Raw genomic sequence first — 18,029 nt, forward strand, 5'->3', positions numbered from 1 at the left:
AAAGTCATCTTCCCAATAATGTTCTGGGGCTGTTGCAGAAGTCAAAAGATGTTAGTGTAGCAGTGAGGTATTTCTCAAAATTGAGGGCTGTCTTTGAATCAGTGACTGAAGTGTCAGGGTAGGTTAAGGAAAGGAGACATAGTGTATGATCTGTAGAAAGAGCTAGAGAGACAACTGGGGTTTGTACTGGCCTCTTATGGATCTTTGATACATGTCACGCTCTGTGTTAGTGCTTTTGGCAGTGTATGGTCTTCTAGCAGTCTTTTCAAGTTCTAGTCATCAAGGTCCAGTCAGATTGTGGAGCTGGTGTTCATGCCCTAATCAACCCAGACTATTCTGCTAGAGACTGAATTTTTGTAAAGGTCTAAATACTTTGTGGCAGGGAGGAGAGGACTGGGTGTATTTTATCCTGGACAACACTCCTCTAATGTAGGGAAGGGTTAGTGCCTGCAAGGCCACCTTTGGTGCAAGGTGTCTTACTCTTATTGTACCTAGCTTCTGAACTGTGCTCTGTACTCCCACTTTGGTAATAAGCATCTCCTTTTAGTAGACCTCATTGACCTCTCTCCTAGGTACGGACACTGTTTGTCAGTGGCCTTCCTGTGGATATCAAGCCCAGAGAGCTCTACCTACTCTTCCGACCATTCAAGGTAAGAAGGTCTTCAAATTTGGTCTTTGTTGGGAAAGATGCTGTCTTGTGGCCAACCTGGCAGCGAAGATGTCTGTCAGAGGGGAAGCAAGGATGAAGTGGGAAGGTAGGCCTTCTGTGAAAGCTTGAGGAACCTGGTATGAAACCAGCATGGGATCCCATGGCTTGTGCTCAGCTGGGTAACCTCCCCTGGAGCCTGTTGTTGAAATCCTGCTGTCTCCAAGCTCAGTGAAGGCTGCTTGGTCAGCCCTGCTGCCCAGCTGGACCAGACCTTCCTTGAGAATGTGTCCTGATCCCCTGACTGTCCATCCTTCACTAGATCACCACATAGGCTGTCCTTGGGGGAAGTGAGGTTCCCTTGTTTGCACTCTTCTAGAACAGGGTGCTCTGTGCTCTCTAGGCACTAGCCAGACAGGGTGCTCATCTCGGTAGCTTGATGAAGAGCTAGAAAATGGGTTTTCTTCCAAAAGGGCCAGAATGGACTAGCTAAGATACCTGCTCTGCCCTTAGTCTAATCTCAGCCTTCTCTTTTGGTGGGAAGGAGAAGTGTTAACATACCTACTCTGGTGGCAAAGTCTGCCTTATGAAGTGTTTGGTGCTACAGGAACTCCTGGAGCTGTCACGTCATGTCTCAGTTGTAGCTTGGCTCCTTCAGGAACCTGACACTGACTTGCTTTCTTCCCTTCTGCAGGGTTATGAAGGGTCACTGATCAAGCTAACTTCAAAGCAGGTACCTCCTTCTTCCAGCTTGGGCATTTTTGGCTTTTGCTAGAAAACCAGACATGCTGGGAGGGGAGGGGGACAGATGCCACTTCACTATGTAAAGCATTGTCTGTGTTCCATACCATGTATACAGCTGGGTTCTGCTTACCTGTGCTGTTCTGGTGACCCCAAGCTCCCAGCATGTGCTGAATGGCTCCATATCCTCTATTGCTGCCCAGGGCCACATGTGCTGGGTGAGACCTGATGCTTCAGCCTCAAACCCAGAGCTGCCAGAAACCTTCCCCAGTCCCATCCTAATCAAGGCAGTAGTTCCCCTTGTGGGCAAGGGGTACCCTTGCTGGTGGCTACCAGGGCGAGCAGTGCCCCCACGTGTAGGAATGCCAAAGCATTTTGGTGTGATGGGAGCAGACACAGAGCAGGAATCTTGGGCTGATGACCCAAGACCCTTCAAGCTCTGCTTGAAGGCCCTCTGCAGCTTTAGATGGTCTCTCCTGCTTGCTGTAAGCTGTCTGGGGCAGAGGGGGGTGGCGGGGTAGTCTGAGGAGCTGGAAGAGGCTTCCAAACTGAAATCAGCATTATTTCTTTTAGCCAGTTGGTTTTGTGACCTTTGACAGCCGGGCTGGTGCTGAAGCAGCAAAGAACGCCTTGAATGTGAGTACCTGTGGGCTAGTGTTGCTTGGCTTGTCCGTAGCATAAGAAGGGTCAGGGTGTCACAGCTGTGCCCTTGAGTATGGAAACTAAACGGTCCTGCAGCATCCCACCAGGGAAGCAGGTGAGCTTGTTTAAGGCTGACATCAGCCTGAGCAAATGGATGCAAACTGTCCCATGCTTAGTGTAGGTGTGGCTTCTGACCACTGGAGGACTGCTCCAGGGCTTCTCAGTGTGGGGAAAGAACAGCTTGCTTTCTCAAGTCAGCATGTACCTCCTTACTCAACAGTTGGTCTCTGATAACAGGAACCAGGCTGTGAATCCTGTTGCTTATCCATTAAGTGCTGCCCCCTTTATGGGGAAGAGTTGTGGACTGAGAGACGCCCGCCTTGTTCAAATGAGTGTGGATTACCTATGTGTGTCGATGTATAGCCAGAGCTACAATTCGAGGAGCTTTTCCTCCTGCTGTCTGCACTGAGGTGGGGGCTCATCCTAGCTTGACTTGGAGTACCCGAAGCTGGCAGGTCTTCTCTGGGGAACCAACCCTTAGCAAACAGAGGAGAAAAGAGATGTTGGGGGCATAGGTGGTTCCCAGGTGTATACAGGCATAGGGGGATACCCAGATGATGCACTGTAATGCTTTAATAAGGCATGTGGAGCTCAACTTGCATTTAGCATCAGCTTTGAGGCTTTAGGCTGAGCTCATCAGGGTATGTGGGTAGTGAAGCAGGCTCATTGCAAAGCTGGTCTGTCATGTGGCCATAGGACGTGCTTGGTGCTAGTGGCCTTGTTAAAGCCTCACTTACCAAATGCCTTGATGAAAAGTGTGTGGCAGTTCAGCAGAACAGGTCCTTGTCCAGGACCTCTGCAGCCAGAAGGTACTTCCTTCAAGAGGGAAGGAAACCAGCCTTCCTGTGCTGCTGTTTCTATGGCAGGGCATAAGGCAGGGTCAAAGCTATCTGGTACAGGCTCTTTAGCATATTCATGGCACCTCCAAACTGCTGCAGCTCAAAAAAAAGACTGGAGGATGGTCAATGTGGCAGGCATACCCAGAATGATCTCCATCCCATGTGGGTCTGCAGAATTTAGTGGGATCTAGGCAGCAAGACAGGCTGATCTGGTTCTGTTCTGCTGTAGACCTTGCCTTGGACACTGGGGCATGTACTAGTGTCTCTGCCCAGGCTGGCAGTAGATGTAGCAGCACCACAGTATAGATAGGAGCTCCAGTGTAGATGGGGTTATCCCAGCTCCAGCAGACAGATCTTTCCTGTCCAGCGTTGGTAGCCATCACTGCTATGCTGGTTGGTGAACTGCACATAAGGAGCAAAAGCGTGTCCCTCATGTTGGAAGCAGTGGTCCTAAGCCAGCTAAACATATAAATACAAGCATGTGGGAGCTTGAGTGTTGCAGTGAGGTGACAAAAATCTGGGCATGTGACTGCAGCGTGATGGCCTTGTTTCCCTGGTTGCTTCATGAATAGACACAGCCTGTGCTTGGACTGGAAACCTCACCTCTGAGAGATTCCTGTGCTTTTTTTCTGTGACAGGGCATCCGCTTTGACCCGGAGAACCCCCAGACCTTGCGGTTAGAGTTTGCTAAAGCCAACACAAAGATGGCCAAGAGCAAGCTGATGGCCACGCCAAACCCCACCAATATCCACCCTGCCTTGGGCGCACACTTCATTGCACGGGACCCCTGTGAGTATGCTGGGAGGGACTTTGAGGTCATGGCTGGTGCAACCTGGGAGATGCCTAACCCTGGGAATGCTGTGAGGGTAGAAAGGAAACCATACCCCTGTATGCTCTTGTTGAAATCTGCCTGGTGCAGGAAGGCCAGCATGTTAGGGTTGCAGAATAATAACAGGCATCTGGTAAGGCTTCTGGCCAACACTAGAAGCGCTGAGAGAGCAGAGTTGGCTTTGGTAGCTCAAGTGATACTTTAAGTCCTTTAAACCATCCCTAGGTGCAAAACAGAAAGGTTGAGTCCTGTGCCATGCACCCTCAGTGTAGCCTGGTGGTGTGAGCAGCCCTCCTGAGGCTTGTTGGGCAGCCTGAAATGTGGTGCTGAGTGCCCTGTCTTTCTGTCCTGTGGCACCAGCCCCGTGCTGTGTGTGTGAACCAGCCTGCTCAAAGCCTGTGTTGGGGCACTGAGCAGTGATGGAGCATGTTCCTGCCTCTCTTGGCAAGGCTGGGAGGCCAGAGGAGCAGCTGATCACAGAGATGGTGCAGGGGTGCTGTATTTCATACCTCACTGAGATGGCAGTGCAAAGCTTTAGTTTGGGGTTGGAAATCCGGAGCCTGTCCCTGAAACAGGCTGTTGGGGCCAGCAACTGAGATGCTGTCACCTTGTCTCCTCCTGTCTAGATGACCTGACTGGAGCGGCTCTTATTCCAGCGTCCCCAGAAGCGTGGGCTCCCTACCCACTGTACACCACGGAGCTAACCCCTGCCATCCCCCATGCCGCCTTCACGTACCCGGCGGCCGCTGCAGCGGCCGCTGCTCTTCACGCTCAGGTGAGTCACTCCCCATGTCCTGCGCCAGGAACTGGGCTCTCCTCTCTCCCCTGCCCTGGTGCTTGCTCCCGTGGGTCTCTGCTTGGCTGGTTTAACCCCGGCCTCTGCACCTTGGCTCCTGGGCAAAGCCTCCTCCTGGCTGAAGTGGGGGGGGGGGGGGGCCCAGCCCCATGCAAACTGCAGGGGAGAGGTCTATGTGGCCGAGAGCAGTCAGAGCTGGAAGATGATTTCTGACCCTGCAGGTCCAGCCTGCTCCCCTGCAAGAGGCAAGCAGATGGGAGAAAGTCAGGGCTTGACTTGTCTGGCTTTGCTGGTCCCTGTGGCCAGAGAGCAGTGTTGTGGGACTACTGTGAGGAAACACTACCTGCCAGCAAGTAAAATAGCTATGAAATGTCCTCCTTGAAGTCAGAGCAAAGGCAACAGGCTTAGCTCAGTGCTGAAGCTGAGGGGCTCAGCTGGGACCCCCTTGGGCCAAGCGACTCAAATACTTTTGAAGCTGGAGGAGGATGTCCTGCAGGAGATGAGCAATCAGAGCCTTGCCACAGTGAGAAACTCTGATGGGGCAGTGGTGTTAGCCACCCTGGGTGCAGGCTAGAGAGAGTGACTCTGTATGAGCCTCTGGAAATGCTGGTGGTGGTGCAGCTAGCTGCCTGGTGTCCCAGGGTATGCTTGCTGAGAGCTGGAGGTGTAGGGATGCCTGTACTGGTCTGAAACTGGAATGCTTTAATGTACTGAGACCAACACCCCTGCTGAGCACAAAGTCCCTGAAACCATGGAAAGGCAAAGGGAAAGCCAAAACAGAAGTAGTGTCCTAATTCCAGGTTAAGGTGCGTGGTTTGGAGCACTTGTACAGGAGAACCTGGAGCTCCTGCCCTGCTTGGTGTTACCAGCCAGCTGTGCTCTGCCTGCTTTGGTCTCTGCTCCTGTAGTAGTGCCATGGGGGACTAGGGCAGTGGGACTCCGGGCTTAGACCTCAGAGCATTGGGGCTTAATCTCTGCTCTCTGCCCTGCCAAGCAGGGTGTTTAGCTCCACTCTTCCCTGCTCAAATTGAGAGGAAGAAAAGCTGTGTCCCCTCACCTCATCCACCTGGCTGATGGTCAGCTCAGCTGGCCCTTTGGCATCCCCTTGCTTCCTGCAAGCATCTTGACTCTAACTGCCCAGCTTCAACCCAAGCTTGTTTCCCAAATGCAATATGGAGGCAGTGGAGGGGGATGCAGGCTCCTGGCCTGTCTAGGCTTGTCTGTCCTGCCCCTCACACACCTGCAGGCCTCTGCTGCTTTTGCCCTTCTACTGATGAGCTAGTGTTGGGCTGAAGCTCCTGCAGGGTAGGCAAGAAGTATGTGGGGCCCAGGGCAGGACCAGGCACTGGCTCATTCTTCCAAGGGCCTCCAGAGCCAGGCTGGTCCTTCACTGGGAGGGCTGTGCTTGCTGGTGTTCTCCAAAAGTTACTAATGGTGCCCACAGCTACAGGAGCACGCTCTGCTCCTGGGTAGCCCAGGAGAGCAGATGTCTTTCTTTCCCTACCCCTCGTGTGTAGGGTGATGGAGCCAAGGGCTGTTGCCGGTTGAATTGCCCCTGGCAGGGAGGACCAGGGAAAAAACCCTCTGGCCTGGCTGAGGTGATTGAGGGAGGTGAAACCATTACTGCAGTTCCTTCAAGGATGGTCATCAGTGACTGTATGGGGACCCTGAGCGTAAGGGTTAGACACCAAAACTTTGTGGTGGGGGAGAAAAACTCTGCTCCCCTGAAGTGGAGGGTATCAAGGAGGCCTTCAGCCAGATCTTTTCCCTCTTAGTCTTAGTTCCTGCCCTCCAGCTGGCAAGCTGCTAGCTTTCAAAGAGGTATTTTGGCCTGAAGAATGACCCCGAGGCTCCAGGGAGCTCCCTGCATAGGTAGAACTCCCTGCCCAAGGAAGTCCCTAAGTGGTGATGTACCCCTAAGCCTTAGGGAGCCAGTGTAGCCCCTCCAGGCCCATGGCCGCGGCCGGACCCAGCTATCTTCTGAAGAGCAGCTGGGCTGGCTGAGCAGCTCCTTGCTGCGTTGTGCTTGAGCCAGCAGTGACCTCGCAGGGAGACATTCTGGCGCAGTATATGTTACCAATAAAGTTTTATGGGGTTAAACATTACTCAGGCTGGCAGCTCTGAGCTGCCTGGTCTCTAGGCTGGAGCCCTCTCCCTTGCAGAGCCAAGGCAGGGTGGAGCAAGTCAGTGAGATGACTTTTGCTCACAAACTGGGCCAAAAGCTGTAACCTTAGTCTTGGCATGCTGAGCCCTCTGTGCTCACTGGCAGGGGCTGGTTTGCCTTGCTGGCAGGGTGGTGGGCACATGGGTTGTTCTCCAGGACAGCTGCAGTTCTTCCTTCTGAGACTGGTGTTGGCTGGAGGACGTTCACGGGGATGGCCAGAGCTGTAGCAGCTCCGTAGCGATCAGTCTTGAAGCAGGCATGAAGTTGGAGGCTGTAGCTAAACCGAGAGCTTGTCGCAAAAGGTGTAAACTTGAAGTGCTCGTCCTCTCGCAGCTCTGTGTTCAAGTCTGGTAGCAAGCGGGAGAGGAGGTGGCCGCCCTCTGCGACGCACCTATGCAACCTCCTGAAGAGCTGCCCAGAGGGCTGGCAGGAGTGACGAGGGGCAGGAGATGGCGTGAGGCTGGCCCAGCCTCAGCTCGCAAGCTGGGAGCTGTTGGTAAGCTGCTCACAGATGAGACTGATGGCTGCTGCTCCCGGCACTGCCGAGCTGCTGTGCCATGGTGATGCTCCCGGCAGGCACCAGGCTGCTGTAGATGTGACTGTGGCCTGACCCTGCACTGCTAAGAGCCTCTACCTGTGGGGACTCCACTGACTTTAAGATTGTCCCATCTGCCTTCCCTCCCACCCTCTCTCAAATCCCTCCTTTGATGTCCCTAGTGAACTCCAGCCATGATGCCAGCGCAGGCTAGCCCTGAAGCTCAGAGCTGTCCCTGGAGATGGGACACCCTAGTGATGCCTTATTGCAGCTAGTGGAGTGGCTGTACTACAGCTCCATTCCTAGAAGTGTTAAGCATGATGGCAGCCACGTCTGGAAAGACTGGTAAGGTAACCATCTCTCCTCCAAGGTGCACCATGGGATTTGCAAGCTTCTGCCCATCTCTGTAGCCCGTATCTCCTTGGCAACCCAGTGCATGGGCCTCACGCTACCCACCCACCAGAGCCTGGGGAATGAGATACCAGGCCTTCTTTCTAACCCACATCTCCAACTTGGCAGCACATGACATGGCGCACACAGCATGGCACCATCTTACATCAACTCCCCACAGCTGAGCCAGGCTCAGCCAGGTCCTGCCGGTGGGAGGGGAGCAGCCTGGTTGAGCCGGGGGCAGAGACAACCCTGCCACTCGGTGTGAAAGAAACCTGGTTTCTCCCCAACCATGACCCTTCGAGGGCAACCAGAAATACACCTTGACCTCACTCCTGGCACACGGTGGGGGAGGTGAGTGACGTGATAGTGATAGCACACGACTAAATTCTAGCGGGCACGTTAGACAACAGCACTTGCCGGTCACTTTGTTCCAGAATTGCATACCGGGACAGACCCTGCCCTTAATCATGGGTCTAATCTCACCTCTTTCCTCTCCAGTTACTCGAAATGAAGCAAGTTCCTACCTGGAGCTTGGCTTCTCTCTTGCAACCTGAAATCACAGGCAGGACACAGGTCTTGTGAGCCATAACAAAGGGAATTGGCAGCCTGGGAGAGATGGGAGCGGTGTAGGAAACTGGGAGCTTGGGAAGAGGGAAGGTGGCCTGGCTTGGGACTGGCTGGCAAGGAGGATGGTTGCTGTGGTCAGCTCTAACTGAAGGAACCAGAGTCCTGGCTCACTTCTCCTTGCAGTGGCTCTGGGTAGACTTTTTTTCCTCTTTGTGGAAGTGATGTTGGGGAAAGCAGCCATCAAAGACGGGGGCCCAGGTCTGCCTTTGCCCTTGGAAGACTGTGAGGTGCAAAGATGTGCAGAGTTGGTCCCCTGGGAAGATGGGGGGAGCTTGCCACAAGCATAGAGACAGTGATACAGCTTGTCTTGTTCTGCTTGGACCTGGTGAACAGTTTCATCTATTGCCTGTGTGATGGAGTTGGGCTGCATTGCGTCTCTAATGTGAAACCACTTGTTTTGGAGTGCCTCTAAGCTGGGCTTTGAGTGGGCAGTAGGAGACACCAGGAGCTGTCAATGCTCCTGGAGCTCTTCTGCAAAGGGATGCTTTCAGCTGTGGCAGCACCCCTGAGGGGCAGGACTTGCCCTGGAAAGCAGGGGCTGGATGCAGGATTGTTTCATAAGAACATGAGTGAGGCTGGTGGTGGTTACCACATGGTGCTTGTAGGAGACTAGGCTGATGTGTTGGGTACCCAGAGCCCAGGAGACTGTCTGTGGTAGATGCTTCCAAGGCAGGGAGCAGGTCATGGGCCAAAAGCTCACAGATGCCAATCCCTTTGGGGGTGGGCTGCCCAAGCTGCCCTCAGAGCATCCATGTTGCTGCTGCTGGCAGCAGCTTTGTCTGGAGGCTTTGAGGAGATGGTGGAGGTGGGCCTCTGAAGCTGGGACCTGTCCAAGCGAGTGGTGGGTGGAAGGAGCAGTCCTGGATCATGGCTATGTGGTGGTGGTGGTGCAAGAGCCCAGTGGGACCCTGAGGCTTCCCAGCACTGAGTTAAGGCAGAGCCCATTGATGGAAGGAGAGGTCAGTGTTCAAAAAAAACCCCTTTCCCTCTTGTTTGGTGCCTGGGCTGGCTCAGAGCAAGTTGGATCTCCTGAGTGGTGGCTGCTGTTGTGGATGGACATGAGGCAGATCCCAGTGGCTGTGATCTGGTGCTGACCCTAGAGAACTGGGAATGTGGGAAAGATCTGCTAGGGTGGGCTCAGGTGCTGTGCTCATCTTTGAGTACTGCCTTCTGTTTGGATGCTGCTGTTTGGTGGGCATGCGACAACCTGGGTGCCACCAGCCTGGCGGAGCCCTGGAGCACCAAGCAATGACCACCACGGTGGATCTGCTGGACAAGGGGATCCTGCCTTTGCACCACTGGCCTCTGGACTCACTGCATGGTCCCATCTGCAAAATCTCCTGAACTTTGTCTTGTGGCAGCTAAGCTCCGATAGACCCTCCCTGGGTTGGGAGGCTGGAGACAGCGATGGATTTTTCTGTGCCTAATAACTTGTTGCCTGTTTGTTGGGGCTGTCATGTAGGACTTCCCAGGATTATTTTTTCAGGGCAATCTCCATGCTTCCTGGAGGTATGAAGCACTCTTCAAGACCTCCATGATTATGGTGTCGTCTTAACCTCCAGTGACTTAGTGCTGGCATAGGTGGCTGAGCAGCCCTGAGCAAGCTCTCCCCAAGCCAGCTGTTTCCTCCTAGCCAGTGAAAAGCAGGCAGGAGATGTTCTTAGCTCCTCCAGGTACCTGCTGAGCAGCCATTCTCGCTAAATCACACCTGATGAGTGAACTGGACCGAGACACCATCAGAAGTGACTTACCTGTGGCCAGCACTGGCTCTCCCTGGCTAGCTCAACCCGAAGGAAAGCAGCACAAATTGCTTCCGTTCTGGGAAAAGGAGAAATGCTTGTTTGCTGCGGTCTGTGAGATGGGTATATCTCCACGAGCTGTAGCATAAGCTGCCTCCAGGCCCAGAGGGGTACAAGGCATTGGATGGATGCCTGTTAAAACACTCCTAAGCAACAGGATGGATCAGCGTCTGTCGTGTTGTGCGTGTTCCTCAATGTGGTGTGAGATGATGTGCTGATCTTCCAGCTCTCCCTCACCATAGCTGCCTGGGGGGAGATGTGTGTGCTTGATTCAACTTCAGCAAGGTTTTCTTGGTGGTGGGCTGAGCTGCTTGTGTCTTACGCAGCATGCAAGTGTTTGGATGTTCGTCTCCTCAACCCAGCCCCCTGAAGGACCCTGGCAGTGGGTGGCTTGGGTGAAGTGCCTGCTGCTGAGGCTGGAAGCGTGTGTCCAGAGAGCACTAATGGATGATGTTAGTGCCTTCTGGGTGCACCTTTGCAGGCTGTCCTTGCCTGCCCTGAGTCACGTTCCCAGCAGCTGGAGCAGAGCAGCTCTTGCCAGCCACCAATGTAGCCTGCCCAAGGCTTGCACCCAGTGACCCGCAGTCTGGGGGAAGCGGTGACCGTGAAGTTTGTGGCTTGCCGAGGTAAGGCTGTCTCAGCAGCGCAATTGAAGATGCCACTCTGCATGTCAGCAGCTGGTAACTAGATGCAGCTCTTGGACATGCTGGTTGGGGTCCTACCAGCTCCCAGGAGCACAACGGAGTGCTTTGTCCCTGCCTGCCCAGGGAGCCTTTCTGGTACCTGGGGAGGTGGCTGGGTCCGTTCCTGTCGTAGGGATAGCTCTGAGCTCCACAAGATGCTGGGGCTGACTGCAGAGCAAAGATAAGCAGGCCTAGAAGCAACTGAGGAACAAAGGCAGGCCATCCAAGCTAAAGGTGGTTGAGGATGGATCTGTGTATTCAGTCCCCCCCCCCTTTTCCCGCTGAAGGAATTGCTCTCCATATGGATGGTGAGCAAGATAGGAAATTTAAATTCTGAGGGTAACTGGGAGACACAGTGGAGGACTTGACAAGGGGAGTGAAGTACTGATGGGGTGTTTATCTGCCCCATTTATCATTTCTTTGTGATTTCTAGGTAGCACTGGTCTTGTGCTGCAGCAAGGGAGGGGCTGTTCACTTCTGGATGTTTCACCTGGCCTCTGGAAGGTGGCAGGCAGAGGCACAAATGTCTCTTCTCCAGCTTTTTTCTGGGACAGATGTTGAACGCAGCAGCACAAGGCTGGCTGCAGTTGGCTGGCAGTGTCCGTCTTGTCCCTACAGGCAGGCAAGCAGGAGATATTTGCAGTGGTGTGGCCAGACTCCTTTCCAACTGTGAGCTAATGCAGCTCCAGAAACAACTGCGTCTCTTCCAGTAAAAGCCTCCCTTGCTCTGTGTTCCTTGCCCAGTGTTGGATGTCTCCATTCACTCTTTCTCAGCTTCCTCCTTGACGGACGTAGTATTTTGAGAGATAAAGGATCTTCCAAAAGCCCTCAGAAATTTGCTCCCTACAGGGAAGTGCTTTGGCTTGGCCTGCTGGGTTGCAGTCCTCTTGGGATGTTACAGAGTCTCTTGTAGTGCTGGTCTCCTCTTCCAGATGGCTCCAGGAGTCCCCTGTTTGCAGAACCTCACTACTCCCTGGCAGAAGCAAGGTGCCTGAGACACTGCGAGGGATGTGGAGAGAAAACTGCCTTGGCATGTGCCACTGTCCTGAAGAGCATGTCCACTTGGCTAGCTGCTGCCTCCAGTCTGGTTCTTCCAGTGCTTTCTGCTGGTTTCAGAAATGTCTGTCCTAGTGAGGGGGTCTTCCTGCTTCATCCCATCAAGCCCTTACTCTTTCTGTGGGCTGAAAGACCTGGCAGGTCATTTCCTCACCCTGCCAGCATGTCAGAGCCTTGGCTTGTACCCAGGATCATTGCATCTGCAAGAGCTCCTGCCAGCCTCCAGGCTGAGCCCCTCTGGCTGCAGGGCTGTGCTACTGGCAGGTGGGGCCACTGTGAGTCAGGCTGGTTGGGTTTGTGTGTATGAGCATCAGAGACCTCCAGGAGGAAGGCAAGGAGAGGTGGTCCATCAGAAGTGGAGGTTTATTAGTGCCAGAGCTACAAACAGTGCGTGTTTTTTAGGAGAAAAGCAGCATTTCTCTTGAAACTGGAGGTGCTGGAGGCTCTGGCCAGGCATGGGGTGTGCATGTGGGGCAGAAGCTGGCTCAGACCCCCTGAGGAGGGGATGAAGAGCCACCAGGCTTGGGTAGTGGGGTCTTGCATGTGTGCAGCTGCTGTGCTTGCTTATGCACAGGTGGGCTGCTTGTGCTGAGCCTGGTGTGGGATGGAGGCAGCTCTCGGGGTTAAGCAGCCTTGTGAATGCAGGGGGAGTTCCCTGTTGGCTGCTGGGCAGGAGGAAACGACTTCCAGCTGTGGAGGGGAGGGGTGCTGGAGTGGGAGACACTGGCTGGGGAGGAGGACTGCTGGCTGCTGAGGAGATGTGGATCTGCTGAGCAAGCACCTCCTGGTGACAGGGCTGAGGGGGAGCAAGTAAGCCCTGTCCTTGCACTGGCAGCTGCTGTGGTGGCCCCATGAGGTGTCACTGGTGATGCTGCCCGCACCGGGCTGCGAGCCTTCCTGGTCTGTGTCAGTGCAAGGAGATAACCGTGCCCCAGAGCAGCACAGTGGCCCCAGGCTGGGGAGCAGGGGTGCAGCTTAGCCAGGTCCCTCTCGCAGGCTAATGGAGAAGTGAAGGCATCGTGTGAGTGGCACCAAGATAGCACTTTGGTCGTGGCACTAGATGATGCCTGGGGAGGAGGGTCTTGGTAATGTCTGTGCCCTTGATTTCCTCTGACAATGCTGGACTGACTGGGATGCACCTGGCTGCTGTGTCATGCAGTAAGCTATGGGGCCAGCTGGGAGCTGACTTGGTGGCACCCACTTGCCTTGTGAAGGTGTCTGGCAAGGAGTCTGACCAGCCCAGTGTGCCTGGCTACAGACAGCTACCTCAAGCGTGGTGCTGGTGCCTGAACAGAAGCCTGGGATCCAGCAGACCTAAACTTGTAGAGGCTGGCACAAGAAGAGGGACTTGAGGTCCCTGAACTCATGCTTGGGGCTGTTCAGTTACTGGCATCACAGCCTTTGTGCTGGTGGAGGGAGGACGTGGCCGCTGCAGGCAGCTGTGCTTTCTGGGAGGTGTGGGCTTATGGTCCCCTCCAGCTCCTGTATGGAGACTGCGGTGTCAACATGTTGGCAGTTTGCTGCGTGTCCCTGCATGAAGGAGTGAATGCAAAGCCTCTGGCTTTGCACCTCCATCGGGTGTCAGGCTTTTGCTTTTTACAGGGGTAAAGGGAGTAGGGTTTGAAGGTGCCCACTGCAGATGTGCCTAGCTTGGAGAGTAATGCAAGGGCTGTCACTGAGTCCCTGGGTGTCCTGGTCTTCTGCTCTGTCTCTTCTGAAGACCTGTGTGCAGCTTCTGGAAAGCTGATGCAGCTGCGGTTGGGGACACAGGTCTGCATCTCTACTCCTGGATAACTTTGCAGCAAGACTTGCATTGCATATATCATCCGCTGCATCAGTTGGGTGGCATGCTGCCTGCTATGTAGTTAGAAAATAGCCAGCTCCTGTTTCCTCCTCATTGCCAGCTGTCATCTCAACCTGGAGTGGCTTTCTTGATGTCTCTTGCATGCTTACTGCCTGCAGGGGAGACCTGACTCTGGCAAGAGCCCTGTTAGAAAGAGGCTGGCAGGATCGCCCTTGCTGGGCATAGCTACGTAGGGGTTAGAAGAGCTGTAAAGCCTCTGCCAAAGTAAATGCTTTGGCTGTGGCTGCAACTCTTCCTTTGCCCAACTGACCTGGGACCTTGCTTTAGGAAAATCTGCCTGTCCTTGATCAAGGGTCCCTCTTGAGAGAGTGCCATGCATGGGGGTTGGAGCTGGCCTGGAAATACTGTTGTTTTTCCCTCTGGCCCTAGAGTGGTGCAAGTGCTTGGGAGGGGAGCATCTAGCCAGACTTGTTCAGGCAAAGGGACAACCTTGCCAGGATGGCCTGGGAAGGGGAACAGTTCATGCTGGGCTCTAGGGAGTTTTCCACCTCTTTTCTACCCATCTTAGAGCAAAGTCCATCGTTCTGCTGGTACCCAGAACTCTGAATGTACCTGCTGCTCTTGATGCCTGTCCGCACTGAGGCTGTGCTCTCCTCCCACCAGCTGGGGAGGGAGGAGAGTGGGGTGGGGATGGCTGCTGTGTTTCAGCTAGCTCCCTTTGCAAACAGCAGCAGCACCGAGCTCCACGAGCTGCTCCTGCTGCTGGATCTGTGTTCAGTCAAGTGGCACAGACTCCTCTCCCACTGCTGTCAGGCATGAAGCTGCTAACTCAGCCCAGCCTGATGCACCAGTCTTGCAGATCAAATGGGAGCATCTGGATGTCTGATGCTATTCTGCTGGACACTGCCAGCTTGCTGCATCTACCGACAGGCTGGGAAGTGACTGTTCAGTTACCGTTCCCATGTCTGCTAGTTGGGTTCCCATCCAGCAGTCCTTCGTCAGCAGGGAGCAGGCCTGAGCAGTAGATGTGGCAGCAATGACCTGCCAGGGAAGCCTGCAAGTCTTGCTGGTTTGCAGCTCTACCAAGTTCTTCCCATGATGTGGTCTGCCTGGAGCCTCTTCTGATGGCTGGGTTGTGGCTTAGAAAACTTCATGGGTCTCTTCTGTGGTGGATGAGCCGGTTCTTACCCCATATGTGTCATGCAGAGGTTGTCTGGTTTAAATGTGTGGTCTTGAGATGCCTCCTTCTGCTGGCTGAGGGCAGAGCGGCCACCACCTTGGGGTGCTGCATGCCCAAAGCGAGCCTTCTCTGCCCTCCCTGAGCCTGATCGGGGAGAAAGATGTAAACTTGGGGGGTGTGGGGGAATGGGAGCGTGCTGGGGGGGGGAACAGCCCCTCCTTGTGCACACTTCTCCAGTGGTAAACTTCATAGACAGCTTGGTGGTGAGGAGCTTTCCTAGCTTGAACGGTGGTGGTCTGTGTGTTGTAGTGAGCTGGGGCCAGGCATGGGTGTGAATTTGGGGGCTGTCTTCTGGTTATACCAATAGGCAGAAAGTACTTGAGATGTTGAGGCAAGCCCTGAGATGGGGTGCTAGCTTCCTTCTTAGACATGTGGGATCCTGCCATCCTCCTTAAGGGAGGGCCTGGCCAGGTCCCAGTGCCTGGTGAGCCTGAGCCTGTCCTTGTATGAGCCATCAGAGCCGGCCGGTGTGCTGGGTAGTGCTGGCATGGTGCAGCCCCAGGTTGGGATGCTACTCAGGTAGTGTTTGGGGCTCACCCTGGAGCCTCCTTTCCCATGCTGGAGACATCTTCACTCAGTGGAGTACATGGCCTGAAGGAGCTGAAGGTTTGGGCTCTGGTTGAGATAATCCTAGATCACGGACCTGTGGCATGGCTTTCTTTTCCAGATGCGCTGGTATCCTCCCTCTGAAGCTACCCAGCAAGGATGGAAGTCTCGTCAGTTTTGTTAGTTCATTAGTAAGTAATTAATTACTCTTGGAGCCGGGTCCTTGTCCTGCTTGTCCCTGGGCTCTTGTGGGGAGGAGGGATGGGAGCTCGGGCTCAGCCTCCTGCATCCACCCAAGGATGTGGTTGGGTTACATTGATGGGTGATGGAGCCAAATCCACCCCGGTGGGAGCAGGGAGACCCACCAAGCCCCAGGGTGGGAAAGGAGCTGTGGGTGCCGCTCAGGGAGTGGATCCAGCCAGCCCCACTCACCGCTGCTCCTCTTCCGCAGCGTCTCTCCTCGGCTTGTGTTCCTCCTCCCTGCCTCTCCACGGAGGGATGTGCCAGGGACGATCGCTCAGACTCCTCTCGGTTTGGTTTGTGGCCAGCGGACAAGGCGCCTGGCCCCTGTGCGCTCCCCCCCTCCCCGACCCCGGGGCTGCCAGCATCCCCCATCCCCAGACTGTGAAGCTGCCGCGGCCCCTGCCATGGGCTGTGTGCTGCCTCCATCCATCCTTCCATCCCTCCCTCCCTCCCTCCATCCCCAGGACATCCTCCCCGACTGAGCTTCGCCGTCCGGCTGTGCCGAAACCCAGCTGGGGGGCTCGGTCCTGGACTTCCCCGAGCTCGCCCTGCCCCGGTAGCTCGGCTGAAGGAAATGAAAGGCAATGGGTTTTGCATGTTTTCTGGCATGAATTAAAACACTTAACTTGTGTATGTGTGAGTGTAAGTTTGTTTGTTCTAGCGTTTGTGTAACCGTTAGCAACAGGTCTTGGCCCAATGGATTGATCCATCAAGGTTTTCATCTTGCTTCGGTGAAGACTTGGCTTTGAGAAATACTAACTGTCCTTGTCTCACCCCTTCTCCCACCTCTGCCCTCCCATTCCCAGTACAACCAGAAAAATTTGAAAAATGTTTTTTTTTTTTCTTTCTTCCAAGTATGATGCACTGGGTTTCTGTTCTCATCCATTCTTCTCTGGTTTTAAAGTCAGGGTTATTATATTGTTGGTTTTTTTTCTTCAGACTTCTATATATAGAATAGCTGTAAAATATCTAACCTCTTTTTTTTCCACATCTTTCTGATTGGAGAGCATCCAGTCCTGCCAAATAATCAGCCATCCTTATGGGAATACCGAACAAAAAAAAAAGTACGAGTATTTTTGTACCATGTGTAATAAGGAAATATTTATGCATCATAAAGAATTTCTTGTGTGTTCGTGTGCAATTAATAATTATTATTATTATTAAAGAGAAATTGTAATCCTGTAAGATAATGTTTAGTTAAAAGCTTGAAAGAGAAGGGTTGTCTTCTGTAACAATGATTCAGTCAGGCATAGTAAACAAGAAATTGTGCAATTTTTGTTTTAGCATCTTATTGCTTGGTATTGAAGTGCTTTAAGTATTATACGACCATGGCTGTCTCGCTTGTATTAAAAGATTTGAGAATAAGTTGCTATATAATTGCTGATCCTATGAGAATGTGAAACTGGATAATATATGAAATGCAACAACAACAAAAAATATACCCAGAGGCTGCTGTGACTCTTTTTCTGTGGTCTGTTGTGTTTTCTTCTGGGGCTGGGTTGGGATGCTTCAGGCTTGGTGTTACCCATCCCCCTTACCCTCCCTGCCCAGGTCCCCCAGCTGTGCCTGGAAGGATGCAGCCTGGTCTGGGATGTTGCTGAGGACCATGAGCGGGGTTGGGGCATCTTTCCCCCCCGCCCCACATAGAAGAAGAGCAAGTCCTTGCCTGTGCAGGCATGTGTTGGAAGGGACTGTTGATGCTGAGCTCTTCTGGAGGCCTCCGAGAGGGCAACCATGAGCTTTTTTGGGTGTGTTTGTTTCTTCCCCCGCCCCTGTCGAGTGCCTGTGGAGGCTGAGGGCCTCTCCTCCGTGCCAGCGCTGTTCTTCTCTGCCAGGGATGCAGCGAGGAGAGATGTCCATAGAAGGCAAACGTCCTCTGTGGCTGCAGCATCGTCCTGCGCCTGCCCAGCTCCTCCTGCCATCTTTTTGTGGCCTTATCTGTACCTGCTAAAACAGCTGTGGGAACCACAGCTGTGGGGGGGTGTGTGTCCTGGTGGGATGAAAGCAGGGCTGGATGTTACAGTGGGAGCTGCCTGTGGCCGCACTGGAAAGAGCTTGCTTAAATCCCAGTGGGGTGGCCTGGGGGCGTCTCCTTGCTGTGCCAAAGGGCTCCCTGCAGCTCGGCGAGTCCCTGTGATGGGGAGGGAGGGCTTCTAGAGCCCTCCTGTGCAGCTTCCTACCCCCGGGATCAGTGTTTTCCTCTCTCCCCAGGGCTTCAAGGGCAGTGCTGAGCAAAGGCGAGGAGCAGGGGAAAAAAAAAAAAAAAAAACAACACAAGAAAAAGCGAAAGGCGGGTCTAAAAATAACCCCGCTGGCCACTGGTCCTGGGAACGGGCTCAGCTGAGCTCTGCAGCTCTGGGAAGTGACTCGCTGTGGACCACAGGCT

At 53.9% G+C, this 18,029-nt stretch overlaps 1 protein-coding gene across 3 annotated transcripts in view; it reads left to right on the forward strand.

The window, feature by feature from the left end:
• The window catches only part of RBPMS2 (RNA binding protein, mRNA processing factor 2), a 30,067-nt gene extending 12,961 nt beyond the window's left edge, over positions 1-17,106 (forward strand). The window contains exons 2-9 of one of the 3 annotated variants that reach the window (XR_008238327.1): positions 573-650; positions 1,341-1,379; positions 1,961-2,023; positions 3,567-3,717; positions 4,384-4,532; positions 7,435-7,597; positions 15,522-15,591; positions 15,852-17,106. Coding sequence is in view for 1 of the 3 variants with exons in the window: in XM_052808589.1 (XP_052664549.1) it covers positions 573-650; positions 1,341-1,379; positions 1,961-2,023; positions 3,567-3,717; positions 4,384-4,532; positions 15,522-15,584 (543 nt within the window). In the remaining 2 variants the exon portion in view is untranslated. Of the gene's footprint in view, positions 1-572; positions 651-1,340; positions 1,380-1,960; positions 2,024-3,566; positions 3,718-4,383; positions 4,533-7,434; positions 7,598-15,521 lie in introns of all 3 variants that reach the window. The other 2 variants (XR_008238326.1, XM_052808589.1) reach the window with 2 other exon arrangements.
• The last annotated feature ends 923 nt before the right edge of the window (positions 17,107-18,029 follow it).

Source organism: Harpia harpyja, chromosome 14 (assembly GCF_026419915.1).
Source record: "Harpia harpyja isolate bHarHar1 chromosome 14, bHarHar1 primary haplotype, whole genome shotgun sequence".
Lineage (NCBI taxonomy): Eukaryota > Metazoa > Chordata > Aves > Accipitriformes > Accipitridae > Harpia > Harpia harpyja.